At 38.3% G+C, this 13,761-nt stretch overlaps 1 protein-coding gene across 1 annotated transcript; it reads left to right on the forward strand.

The window, feature by feature from the left end:
* Positions 1-3,325: 3,325 nt before the first annotated feature.
* On the forward strand, positions 3,326-4,657 carry LOC128214922 (uncharacterized). Its single transcript, XM_052921640.1, has one exon. It carries the CDS (start codon positions 3,326-3,328, stop codon positions 4,655-4,657), a length of 1,332 nt encoding a protein of 443 aa, XP_052777600.1.
* The last annotated feature ends 9,104 nt before the right edge of the window (positions 4,658-13,761 follow it).

The raw sequence follows: 13,761 nt of genomic DNA on the forward strand, positions 1-13,761 counted from the left end.
AATATTCCATGCTGATTCGAGAACAAATGGAACTTCCATTGCATAAATATAGTCTTTCTAACATTTGACCTTGTGACCTACATTTGAATCACGTGAGTCAATATTCGAATATTTCACCTTTACAATCAATTAATCTGACCGGCCTTCGCGTCGATCATATGAAAAAGAAGACTGTGCTGCGTACATATAAGCATTTTGTTTGAGATTTCATCCAGTGACCTTGTTTGCAGCCTTATGTGACCAATTTTCGAACTCGAGATTTCATTAAGGTGTAAAGTTTTTCAAACTTTCTTCAGTCTTCCCGTGGCCGATGGCATGACCTTGATCTTTTGACATACTGTATGGATTTTTTTTTAATCTTAAGCAATGACATTTTAAATTAGTTTTGCACCGAATTTCACCATTGTCATTGGATGACCTTGACGCTATAAAACTTATTTTTTTAATTTAAAAGCTACAGGAAAGAACAGCAACGGAAATTGTTCAGTTATGCAGTATTGTGAACTACTTTCGTATATTAGAATCTACATCGTTGACATTAATGCACTTATTAATGCACTTGTTAACATTAATTGCACTCCGACGACAACTACAAATAAATGGAGGATATTTGTTTATTTCAGTGTAAGATCGTATTTTATTTCACGAGTGTCATAGAAAAACATATTTTCACGAGTGGCTAAGCCACGAGTGAAAATGTAGTTTTTTATGATCACGAGTGAAATTACATAATACATTTTCTGTTTCTTTTATGCTTATTTTCGGAGTTTTATTTGTGTTTTTTTTTTATTTATTTCTGAATTATCCCCCTTTTTTATAAAAAGGTTGGGCTTTACGCCGCTACCCGTGGGGAGCCCCTCATACATAATTATAGCTGTCAACTTTTCTACTTTCGGTTTGCTGAGAAATAGTTCTCTGCTATTCATTCTTATAGCTTAATATTCGCTCGTTTTTTATTGCAAAGCGTTATGAACAGTAAACAATGAAGTGCACATATGTTCCAAAAATAATGAAAACACTTTTTTATTTTAAGATGGGCATGCATACATAACCAAATTACTACGCCGCTATTTAAAGAATGAAAATTTGGAAGGTCAAATGTGTTAGCAAAACAAATGTGGATACTCGTTATTTAATTTTCACTCCTTACATGTACAACGTTGTTATTTCACTGTTAAAACCCCATATTTCATCGTAAAGCATGAAAGAAAACGACGTCAATATTTATAAGCGATAACTTTACATTTCAAGTAACGAGTATCATTCAAGTTTCATTCTACGCTTATCGACGATAAACGAATAAAAAAGTAAGTCTATATGGTTATGTTACTTGCAGTGAGCATATGTACTAAATTTCATATCAATGTCTGTTCAGGTTTGCATTAAAACTGTAGGTTTTATCAAGGGAAACAAATCAAAATCGGCAAAGATTGGTACAAAAACACAGACTATTTTAGTGAGGGAACCTGGAGAATAGGTGGTATATATGCAGGTGGTTGTGACTGCTGTGGTATACATGTAGGTATTTGTGACAGCTGTGGTATACATGTAGGTAGTTGTGACAGCTGTGGTATACATGCAGGTAGTTGTGACCGCTGTGGTATGCATGTAGGAAGTTGTGACAGCTGTGGTATACATGTAGGTAGTTGTGACCGCTGTGGTATGCATGCAGGTAGTATACATGTAGGTAGTTGTGACAGCTGTGGTATATATGTAGGTAGTTGTGACAGCTGTGGTATGCATGTAAGTGGTTGTGACAGATGTGGTATGCATGTAGGTGGTTGTGAAAGCTGTGGTATGCATGTAGGTGGTTGTGACAGCTGTGGTATACATGTAGGTGGTTGTGACAGCTGTGATATACATGCAGGTGGTTGTGACAGCTGTGGTATGCATGCAGGTAGTTGTGACAGCTGTGGTATACATGCAGGTAGTTGTGACAGCTGTGGTATACATGCAGGTGGTTGTGACAGCTGTGGTATGCATGCAGGTAGTTGTGACAGCTGTGGTATGCATGTACGTGGTTGTGACAACAGTGGTTTACATGTAGGTGGTTGTGACAGCTGTGGTATACGTGCAAGTGGTTGTGTACATTGTGGTATGCATGTAGGTGGTTGTGACCGCTGTGGTATGCATGTACGTGGTTGTGACAACAGTGGTTTACATATACGTGGTTGTGACAGCTGTGGTATACGTGCAAGTGGTTGTGACCATTGTGGTATGCATGTAGGTGGTTGTGACCGCTGTGGTATACATGTAGGTGGGTGTGAGAGCTGTCGTATACATGCAGGTGGTTGTGACGGCTGTGGTATACGTGCAGGTGGTTGTGGCCGCTGTGGTATACGTGTAGGTGGTTGTGACCGCTGTGGTATACATGTAGGTGGTTGTGGCCGCTTTGGTATACATGCAGGTGGTTGTGGCCGCTGTGGTATACATGTATAACGTGGTTGTGACCGCTGTGGTATACGTACAGGTGGTTGTGACCGCTGCGGTATACGTGCAGGTGGTTGTGGCCGCTGTAGTATACATGTAAACCGTGGTTGTGACAAGTGTGGTATACATGAATGTGATTGTGACCGGTGTGGTGCACGTGCAGGTGGTTGTGACCGCTGTGGTTTACATGTAGGTGGTTGTGACCGCTGTGGTATACATGTACGTGGTTGTGACTGTGACCGCTGTGGTATACATGTAGGTGGTTGTGACAACTGTGGTATACACGTAGGTGGTTGTGACCGCTGTGGTAGACATGTAGGTGGTTGTACAATTGCGGTCACAACCTGTGGTATATATGCAGGTGGTTGTGACAACTGTTGTATAGATGTAGGTGGTTGTGACAACTGTGATATACATGCAGGTGGTTGTGACAACTGTGGTTTATATGCAGGTGGTTGTGACAACTGTGGTAGACATGTAGGTGGTTGTGACCGCTGTGGTATACATGTAGGTGATTGTGACCGCTGTGGTAGACATGTAAGTGGTTGTGACCGCTGTGGTAGACATGTACGTGGTTGTGACCGATGTGGTATACATGTTAGTGGTTGTGAGCGCTGTGGTAGACATGTAGGTAATTGTGACCGCTGTGGTAGAAATGTACGTGGTTGTGACCGATGTGGTATACATGTAGGTGGTTGTGACCGCTGTGGTAGACATGCAGGTGGTTGTGACCGCTGTGATAGACATGTAGGTGGTTGTGACCGCTGTGGTAGACATGTACGTGGTTGTGACCGCTGTGGTATACATGTAAGTGGTTGTGAGCGCTGTGGTAGACATGTAGGTGGTTGTGACAGCTGTGGTATGCATGCAGGTGGTTGTGACAATTGTGGTATACATGCATGTGGTTGTGACAACTGTGGTATACATGCAGATGGTTGTGACCGCAATTGTACACATGCAGGTGGTTGTGACCGTTGTGGTATACATGCAGGTGGTTGTGACCGCAATTGTACACATGCAGGTGGTTGTGACCGTTGTGATATACATGCAGGTGGTTGTGACAACTGTGGTATACATGCATGTGATTGTGACAACTGTGGTATACATGCAGATGGTTGTGACCGCAATGGTACACATGCAGGTGGTTGTGACAACTGTGGTATACATGCAGGTAGTTGTGACCGCAATGGTACACATGCAGGTGACCGCAATGGTACACATGCAGGTGGTTGTGGTCGCAATGGTACACATGCAGGTGGTTGTGACCGCTGTGGTACACATGCAGGTAGTTGTGACCGCAATGGTACACATGCAGGTGGTTGTGGTCGCAATGGTACACATGCAGGTGGTTGTGACAACTGTGGTACACATGCAGATGCTTGTGACCGCAATGATGCACATGCAGGTGGTTGTGACCGTTTCGGTTTACATGCAGGTAGTTGTGACCGCAATGGTACACATGCAGGTGACCGCAATGGTACACATGCAGTTGGTTGTGGTCGCAATGGTACACATGCAGGTGGTTGTGACCGCTGTGGTACGCATGCAGGTAGTTGTGACCGCAATGGTACACATGCAGGTGGTTGTGGTCGCAATGGTACACATGCAGGTGGTTGTGACAACTGTGGTACACATGCAGATGCTTGTGACCGCAATGATGCACATGCAGGTGGTTGTGACCGTTTCGGTTTACATGCAGGTAGTTGTGACCGCAATGGTACACATGCAGCTGACCGCAATGGTACACATGCAGGTGGTTGTGGTCGCAATGGTACACATGCAGGTGGTTGTGACAACTGTGGTACACATGCAGGTAGTTGTGACCGCAATGGTACACATGCAGGTGGTTGTGGTCGCAATGGTACACATGCAGGTGGTTGTGACCACTGTGGTATACATGAAGGTGGTTGTGACAACTCTGGTACACATGCAGGTGGTTGTGACCGCTGCTGTATACATGCAGGTGGTTGTGACAACTGTGGTACACATGCAGATGCTTGTGACCGCAATGATGCACATGCAGGTGGTTGTGATAACTGTGTTTTACATGCAGGTAGTTGTGACCGCTGTGATACACATACAGGTGGTTGTTACCGCAATGGTACACATGCAGGTAGTTGTGACCGCAATGGTACACATGCAGGTGGTTGTGACAGCTGTGGTATATATGTACGTGGTTGTGACAACTGTGGTATACATGCAGGTGGCTGTGACCGCTGTGGTATAAATGTAGGTGGTTGTGACCGCTGTGGTATGGGTAATTGTGACCGCTATAGTATGGTTGTTTGTGATGACTGAAGTATAGCTTGCTGTGAAAGCTCTAGTATGGGTGGTGGTGACAGTTGTTGTATTGGTGCTTGTGGTCGTTGTAGAATGAATGGTTGTTTTGGTGGCGATACAACCCGTAGTATGGTGGTGATAAAACCTGCAGTATGTGGGGTTGTGACCGCTGTAGTCTGTGCGTCTAAGACCGCTGTAGTATGAATGATTGTGACAACTGTAGTATGAATGATTGTGACAACTTTAGTATGAATGATTGTGACAACTGTAGTATGAATGATTGTGACAGCTATAGTATGAATGGTTGTGATCGCTGTAGTATGAATGGTTGTGATCGCTGTAGTATAAATGGTTGAGACCGCTGTAGGCTGTAAAATGAATGGTTGTGAGCGCTGTAGTATGGGTGATATAACCTATAGTATCTGTGGCAGTGGGTACGTCGTAAGATATGTTCCATCTATGAACACATACTGGTCCCATTCCTTTTTATTCTGTACATTTTTATTTGTATAAATGTTTACATTGGTGAATATTTCATTTTCTGTTTGCCTGCTTGGAAGATAAGGAATTGAGGAACAGGAGTAGACGTAATACAAACTCTGTCGAGAATAAGCATAGACAACTAAATGCTTCCCTATCTGTATGGACTGTTGAGAGCTTTTAGTCGAGACTGATGCACTTTTAATTTAATAATCAAAGTGCTGAAAGCACTGATGGACTAGGGCTTCATTCAGGGGAATGTTGACAACCATATTCTAAGCATTGAACAAAATCGGCTCACATCACAAGGGGTCACTGTTTAATGGGCTAGCTTAAACTTTAGACTAAAACTGCTTGCAAGCTGCAAAGGAAATTTGAAAAAGCTAGTTAAGTGTGTGTAAAGTGAGGGGGGTAGGGGAGGGGGACACACATACTTCTTTAATTTGATCAAATCCTTTTATATCAAAGGTCTGTAATTTGCAGTTTCAGAGAAGATTTTCAATGATGTAATTATATACTATATAGAAAACCTGTCACCTCTTTTTCAGGGGAGCTTTAAACCACAGGGCCATACTTTGAACAATCTTTGTAAAATACATCTACATTGTACACCTATGTCAGACTGCATACACAATGCTATTAGGAAGTGGTTTTTATTTAAAAAGAGAAGAATAATTTTCTCCCTTTTAATTTGTGCTTGGTATTCAATTCATATAACATGTTACCATGATAACTTAGTGCTGTTGATAAATATAAGGCACTGCCTTCTGTCTAATGCTATTCATATTACTGCTGCAGACTTTTGTACATAGCAAAGCAAGTTGAGTAGACTAAGATGAGATGAATATCGTTTTTAAAGTATGAAATATTGAAATGTCTGTTAAATACTTTGACCATCAAATTTCATAACATGGTGTCAGCAGTTCATCACACTGCTAGTGAGATTGGAATACCAAACATAATTTTATTCTTTATTATATACCCATCATCAATCCACATGCAATACATATCACAAAATACTTTAACCCATATTCCGCTCCAGTGCAATACGGCCATATACCACTCTTGTGACGTCACGTCATAACAAGTATGTTGCGCAATATTAAATTGACGTCAATAAACCATGAGTGCATCCTTAAAATGAAATTTATTGTGCAAAGATGTGGCTTCTAAGTGATCTAATCAGTAAAGTATATAATAAAAGGGTTATTAGTACTGCGCTTTGATCCGGATATGGCGGAATGTCATATTTGATTCTGGTAGTTTTTTTTTTGTAAATTTGATTTTACTCGGCTTGTGCCTTGTGAAATCCGAATCTGCAAAAATCTACTTGAGTTAAATACAACCTCCTGGATCAAAACGCAGGAACAACAAAACCTATTATCCCGTGGACAGAGCATCTTTAATCCACAGGGCCATTGTAACTTTGAACAATCATTGTAAAAGACAACTACATACAAGATGCTTAAGGAAGTAGTTTGGAAAAATTAAGAATTATTTTCTCCATCTTAATTTGTATGCATTAGATAACTCAATAATTGCAGCAGTTGGCCATTCTTGTATTGTTATCTGTCACTGTCCTGATAGCTCCCTATCTCAATAGATGCAAAAGGTTGTAGGTTCATGATTCCCTGGCCCAATATGTCATACAGAAAGAAGATGTTGAATGTAGAATCAAGAAGCTTTCTTTTCAGGCACTCCAAATTGAATAGTACTGTAACATTTGGAGTGCCAAGAATTTGTTGGATTCCTAGGCAACAGGTATCAGGTGTTGCAGTACATTTGGCAAATACTTTTCACCCGTCCTTGTAAATCTAAAAAAGCTTTCATTTCGCAAAAGTTGTTCATATAACTATATTAAGGTTGCTAAATCAGAGTTTGAATAATTCTACAAACTAGATGTGCCTTTAATTGCAGCAATTTGAACTCCAACTCAAAATGTCAATTAAGCTGGTTAAGCAATACTGCAGTTCCTTGGTGTGGGGATTGCTTTATTTAACTTTAATAAACAAACAGTTCTTGCGTTGGAAAGTACAATGTATTAATATGCATTTTTCTTGCCCTGACTCCATCCAAGCCTTAAATCTTAGATCAACATGTACTTGGGGCTATGTGTAATATCAATGAGAACTATAAATTATGTTCAATTTAGTGTCACTTATGATATTTCATTCCACATACAAAAAAACTAACATGTTCTTTAAAACCAATATCCTATGTTATGATAAAACCATTGCCAAGTTGGTAATTTGAAAAGACAAGAAATTATATCTGGTCAGGGTTTGACATAGTCTTTCTAGACAGCGTGCTGGACTTGTTTTGCAGTTACTTTAAGAATCTTCAAAAGCTAAACTGAACCAGACTGGAGCGAAAAACTCACAATACCAAAAGGGGATTTAAAGACTTATGAGATCATTCTCACATCACCTATACCATTAGTTCTTATCTACAAACTTAAGTCAACATAATAATTAATATTTTACATAAATATTGCAATGAATAAAACATATTGCAATAAGTGCCAATAACATAGCAATAAAGAATGATCACTATAGGCCTAAACATGAGATTTCAACATTTCCTGATAAACAATAAAAAAAATTACTTAACAATTTTCTCATTATTTACACAAGCTGAAAAAATGGTCTCTTTTTGAATACTTCACATATTTCATGGCTTTCATCATTCAAACTAACATTTTGCTTGTTATTTCAATATTCAATGATTTTGTAAACATTCATAAATGATGGTTAAAATTAACATTCATGCTAATCATGCCTACCAAAAGCACCTGACTGACCAATCAGTATCCAATTTTGGCAGGGCTAATTGGTGGTTCATTGAAATCAACCATGACCTCCCACAACCTGCACTGATCAACAGTAGTTAATGAGTTGTTTCAATTGTTCTTATTTTCATAAACTTAGAAAACAACTGCAGTGAATAAAATTTAATCCTCATCACTGAGAGAAAGTTTAGAAAAATGAACAAAGCCGAGTTACATCAAGTAGGATATCAAATCCTACAAATGTATTCATCATTTTATATAACCGTATATAGTAAATGTTAAATTTTTGAAAGTGTAAAAAGTTTCATTTTTTTTGTATATCAAAGAACATTTGTGTGTATAATTTTGATGATATTTTGTGATTCATTTAATTTCATTCTTGTTTCATTTAGTGTTCAAGCCCAAGCTTTCTTGTTCACATTTAAGTGCAAGAAAAGTCACTTAATAATGATCTTAATAAATTCATTATAATGTAAGATCACATAAAGAATATATATTGTGCTTTTTAAAAATAACATTTTTTCATCTGTTTAAAATTATGTGCAATGTAGTGCATTGAAATTTTATGATGAGTTTAAAGCTGCACTCTAATTTTGACAACTTTTTTTTATTTTTTTGTCATGGAACGAGCCAATTTTTGCGAAAAATCCATGGAAACCAGTTATATAAGACTGCTAACCAAAATTTAGATGGCAGATTTTTATATTAAAGTTAAAAAAATGATGTTTTAAGCATTATTCTTAAACTGTTAGTAACGGTTTAAACCATAAAACATTAATTTTCGAACGAAAATATGACAAACTACGAGCTGATTGTTTGTCAGCAATCGGATATCATTGGTTTAAAGATGTTTACGCAAAAATTTGCTCTTTCACAGACAAAAAAAAGTTGTAAAAATGGTAAATCTGTGAGAGTGCAGCTTTAAACTATAACAGAAATAATTCAAGGGAATGATTTTTTGTGAAATCAAGCATTAAAATTGTCTGAATCGCATGAAAAATTATAAATTATGTAAGGTATTCTCGCATTGGTCACACTTTTTAAACTTTGTGCTGTCTTCTTTTTGTTTGTCTCAAATTAATGCAGCATTGGCTTCACTTATTGTTTATGAAAGGGACTGTACACCAGATTGGCACCAAAAAAGTTTTTTTTTCCTGTAACGAATCTAAGGACACTTTTTTAATAAAATATTTTACTCTTTGATATCGTTATTGTAAATAAAATACAAAAAAAAATTGCAGTGAAGTGTCGTATCCACTATGCTATGAAGACTTACTTTTACTGGGTGGAATTTTCCAGATGTATACCTAACTCGCTAATATCATGTAATAACATCAACGGCAGATCACGCATAAGGAATGAATTCTACTCAGTAGATATACCTAGTAACCTTTTTTTAATGGAAAACACGAAATAACTGCTATTAATAAATCATTTGTAAACTATGGGGATCATCAGTTAGTAAGTTTCAATGCATTAATTGTACACATCGATACCAGGTTTATGTCAATTTTCTACAATTTTTTTGCTTTTTCATCATTAACTGAGTACAGCCCCTTTAAACTGTACCTTATAATGTCTGTGACTTATCAAATATTTAATAGTTATGGTCTACAACCAAGATTTGTTTTAATTATCCATGTTTCAAACTGCATTGTGTATGCGATTGGAAAGGTAATCTTGAAAGCTCACTTAGTATATTTTTTACAAATAACATTCACCCTGCAAGGTACTCATATTTGGATGGTACATAAAGATTTGCACAGTCATTTATGTATACTTGCATTTATTGATAAAGGTTACCTTTTTTAAATCTTTGATTTAAATTGCAAAGTATAACTTATATAAATAAATATTTATTCTTAACTTTATCTGAATACACAAGCTAATGCATCAGTCAATTGTAACCATGCCCCCCCCCCCCCCCCGGTCCCGGAATAGCGGGGACTTTTACTTTCGGTCCAGCCAACCCCAGCTAAAATCCCCGCCCTGCAGAGATAATCTGATGCTAAAGTCCCCACCAAATGCCCCGCACCCAAGGGACATTATGTTAAGCCCCATCCACACTGTATTTTCCGGGAAGACCTGGCACTGCGGGGCCACCTGAAAGGTAAAAACATGGCCCATTTCGCCGGCTATCCCCGGTATACCCCCGGATGTGGGAGCCGTGGTTACAATTGACTGGTGCATAATGATCCATAGTGATCCAATCTCATGCCAAGATGATTTCTGGTCTGACATCGCGAGGTTAGTTATTCTTAAGCATAAAAAGGCCTGGACAGCATTTGAGAAAGACTGTTGTGAGGTTAAATCTTCATTACTTCACTATTCCACAACATTGGGTGATAAAGGAACTTTATTGAATATTTTGATTTTAATTTTGTTCCCTAAACGCCACAAGTCAGCTGATTAATTAATACAAATTCAATTCTATCTCCACAATAGTCGGCACTGCATTGACTGTTAAATAAAACTCAAAAGTTACACTTGTAAATTATTTTACCAAGTACCTTTCCCTCAAATATTTCACAAATTTATATTGATCTATCAACAACAATGCATCACCATACAGTATCTTTGACTTATTTTTGATATTCATTCTTGGCTAGAAAACAAAAAGTGAACACAAAGCGTCTTCAGAAAAAGAACTTGTAAAGTATGCACAAGTCAATTGTAACCACGAACCACGCCCCCCCGGGAATAGCAGGTACTTTGACTTTCGGTCCAGCCAATCCCCGGTAAAATCCATGCCCTTTGAGAACGAACTGGTGGTAAAATCCCGTAATTAACCCCCCCCCCCCCCCCGCACCCAAGGGATCTAAGATAAGAGCAATTTCCTGATATATTTTGAGGGAAGACAAAACCACCGCAATCACCCGGCATTGCGAGGACACTAGTTCTGGCTTCCATAACTTTAATGTTGATATTTATTTTTGACTGGTGCATTTCACAGGGGCAGGTTGTGTTGTTTTGACACACCACGCCCCTGTCCGTTTTGTTGTTTTTTTTTACCCTGAATTTCCATATATTTACTGACATGACCCTGTTTAAGAAGCCATAACTTTATCAAAACTTTTATGTCAAAACAACGCAACCTGCCCCTGTGGTAAGGGAGGAAATCAAAATTGAGCATGCAAATTGTTTTATCAATGGCGATGGTTTATCACAATGTCATGTACTTACATTGAGCGTGGCTCCAAGACATTCTATGCACATAGGTAAACAATCATCTTATTCCCAGATGCTGTGCACATATTCATTCATTTGGCTTCATTTAGAATGAAACTTCATAAATAAGTATACGCATATTTGATATTTTTTATCTCCATTTTGCAAAATTGAAATCACATGATTTTTCAAACGAACTTGTATTGCTTGAAAATTTACGTGTCAAATTTAAAATGCTACCCACGGTAAGATGAAAATAAATCCGTTTGATGGTGGTCATCATTCAATGGCGGCTTTATTGATAAATTTCCTCAATAAAACACTATGAAATTCACATCATCAGCATCCGGAAGTAGCATAACATACATGTATGTCTGAATCATTCGGCTGCTCTGATCAGAGTAAATTTTGAGGTTAATAAGTAGACTGGTACCCTGATTTACTTTTCCTCAAAAATATAAAGTTATACAGGTACGGGGCATATGGTTTTTAGTAAACATTAATAGTATTTGAACAATAAATACCAAAATTAGTGTTGTATTTAAAAATGTGCTAAGTGCCATGCGATGATTAGTTAAAGAAACTTTGTATTGAAAAGAAAATATCACGGAAATATACAAATTATGTCGAAAAAAAGAACAGCCCTGGACCGACTTCGGAATACCAACATTGTATGCAAAGGATAACAATACTTTTTTAACCAAATTTCCTGGTTGTTTTCTTCTTAGACCGCACGCTTTATTCGCTTTACGTATGAATTCACAAGACATTTCGAATGCGCGACGGGCACCGGGGTTAGCCGATATTGGTTTCTTTTCGGATAAAAGAGAAAGAGGGTACCAGTCTATCAATACAGAGCATTGAACGGAAAATTTTCGCTGCGTACTTTTCCAATATGTTCATATTCTTATTGCATATAATCTGACCGTATGCAAGAATATTCATGTAGTTAACCCGATTAACTCACTCGCTACGTATGAATTTCCTGTGCTTCATTAAACGAACATACAGTTAGCTTGAATTGTCAGGAAAACTATTTTTATTGGATGTTTTCATTGTAATCAGTTCCGGTACTACTTTGATTATTCAAATTCGCTAACGGCAATCCAGTCAAAATACAGCGTATGAATACATTACGTCAGTGAACCCCCAGATGCGGCTTGAAAATGCAGATATCGCGGTTATGGCTATGAACTAGGCCACAAGTGCCCTAGTCCAAAAACTGAGCTTTTTTAATTTATCACTTGCATACCTGGTCGACGCACACCTCCAGCACCGACGGTGCTACTGTTCAATTTCCGGTGATGGGGATGATGGCACAGGTTTATAGGTCCGTGATGATGGAATCGTGTTGTCAGTGTTTCGTTAATTTCATACAATAAAACATGCGTGTTTCCAAAAAAACATTCGAGCTCGTAATTCAGCCTTAAATTGAAAAGAAGAAAAATGTATTTAAAAAAGCAATTTTGACGTATTCAATGGAATAACAAAGACGTCAGAAATCTCCCTGACCGTTCTACACATACAACGTTGGTCTACTACATGTATGATGCATCGTCAGAAAACTCCCTGGCCTTTCTACACTTACAACGTTGGTCAACTACATGTATGATGCATCGTCAGAAATCTCCCTCACCGTTCTACACTTACAACGTTGGTCAACTACATGTATGATGCATCGTCAGAAAACTCCCTCACCGTTCTACACTTACAACGTTGGTCTACTACATGTATGATGCATCGTCAGAAATCTCCCTCACCGTTCTACACTTACAACGTTGGTCAACTACATGTATGATGCAACGTCAGAAATCTCCCTCACCGTTCTACACTTACAACGTTGGTCTACTACATGTATGATGCATCGTCAGAAAACTCCCTCACCGTTCTACACTTACAACGTTGGTCAACTACATGTATGATGCATCGTCAGAAAACTCAATCACTTAAGCTTTGTTGAACCTTATATTTCAGCCTGATTGAAAATATATAATTTTGATTTGTATTGCAGATGTAAGTTGTATAACATGCATTCACCTCTTTACGCATACTGCATGTGTCGAGTGTGCTCGAGGTTAGCGCTGTTACTAGTAATATTTGCATTAGCTTCATTTCCCAGGATGTCCGTCCATTGTTAGCCACAGAGAGGTAATTGATAGTGTTCGAAAAAATGTTCAAATATAATTTGTTTACCTTTCAAGCGTTCATTGAAAGTTAAGTTGAAAGCTCATGGTAAATTCTGATAGTAAAGTACCCAACTTCCGAAGAGGTCGAGCCGGTTTGAAATATGATGAGCCTATGTTCGTCAATGCCTGTCAACTTGACCGATATTAAAAAAAAACGTTCGCAATAATTTCAGAATTCGAAAGAAATGGCCGCTATGAGAATATAATTTTAGTAAAATCCAAGTCAGAAACCCGAAATTACAGAGCAGCTACATGTACATGTATATGTTCTCCATAAGAAGGTAGCGGCCATTTTCTCCAAGCAGCCAATTTCTCAGTAAGCTTCTTGCTTGGCAAGATCGTCAGAATATTCCAGAAATATCATTTTACTGAGTTTTGACTGCGACGTGCTATTCATATTTCCATTATGCTATAGTACATATGTTTTCA

This window comes from Mya arenaria, chromosome 2 (genome assembly GCF_026914265.1).
Source record: "Mya arenaria isolate MELC-2E11 chromosome 2, ASM2691426v1".
Classification (NCBI taxonomy): Eukaryota; Metazoa; Mollusca; class Bivalvia; order Myida; family Myidae; genus Mya; species Mya arenaria.

What these genes read in the sequence shown, in the direction of transcription:
- LOC128214922 (XM_052921640.1), top strand. Translation starts at nt 3,326, where the DNA reads ATGCATGTGGTTGTGACAACTGTGGTATACATGCAGATGGTTGTGACC.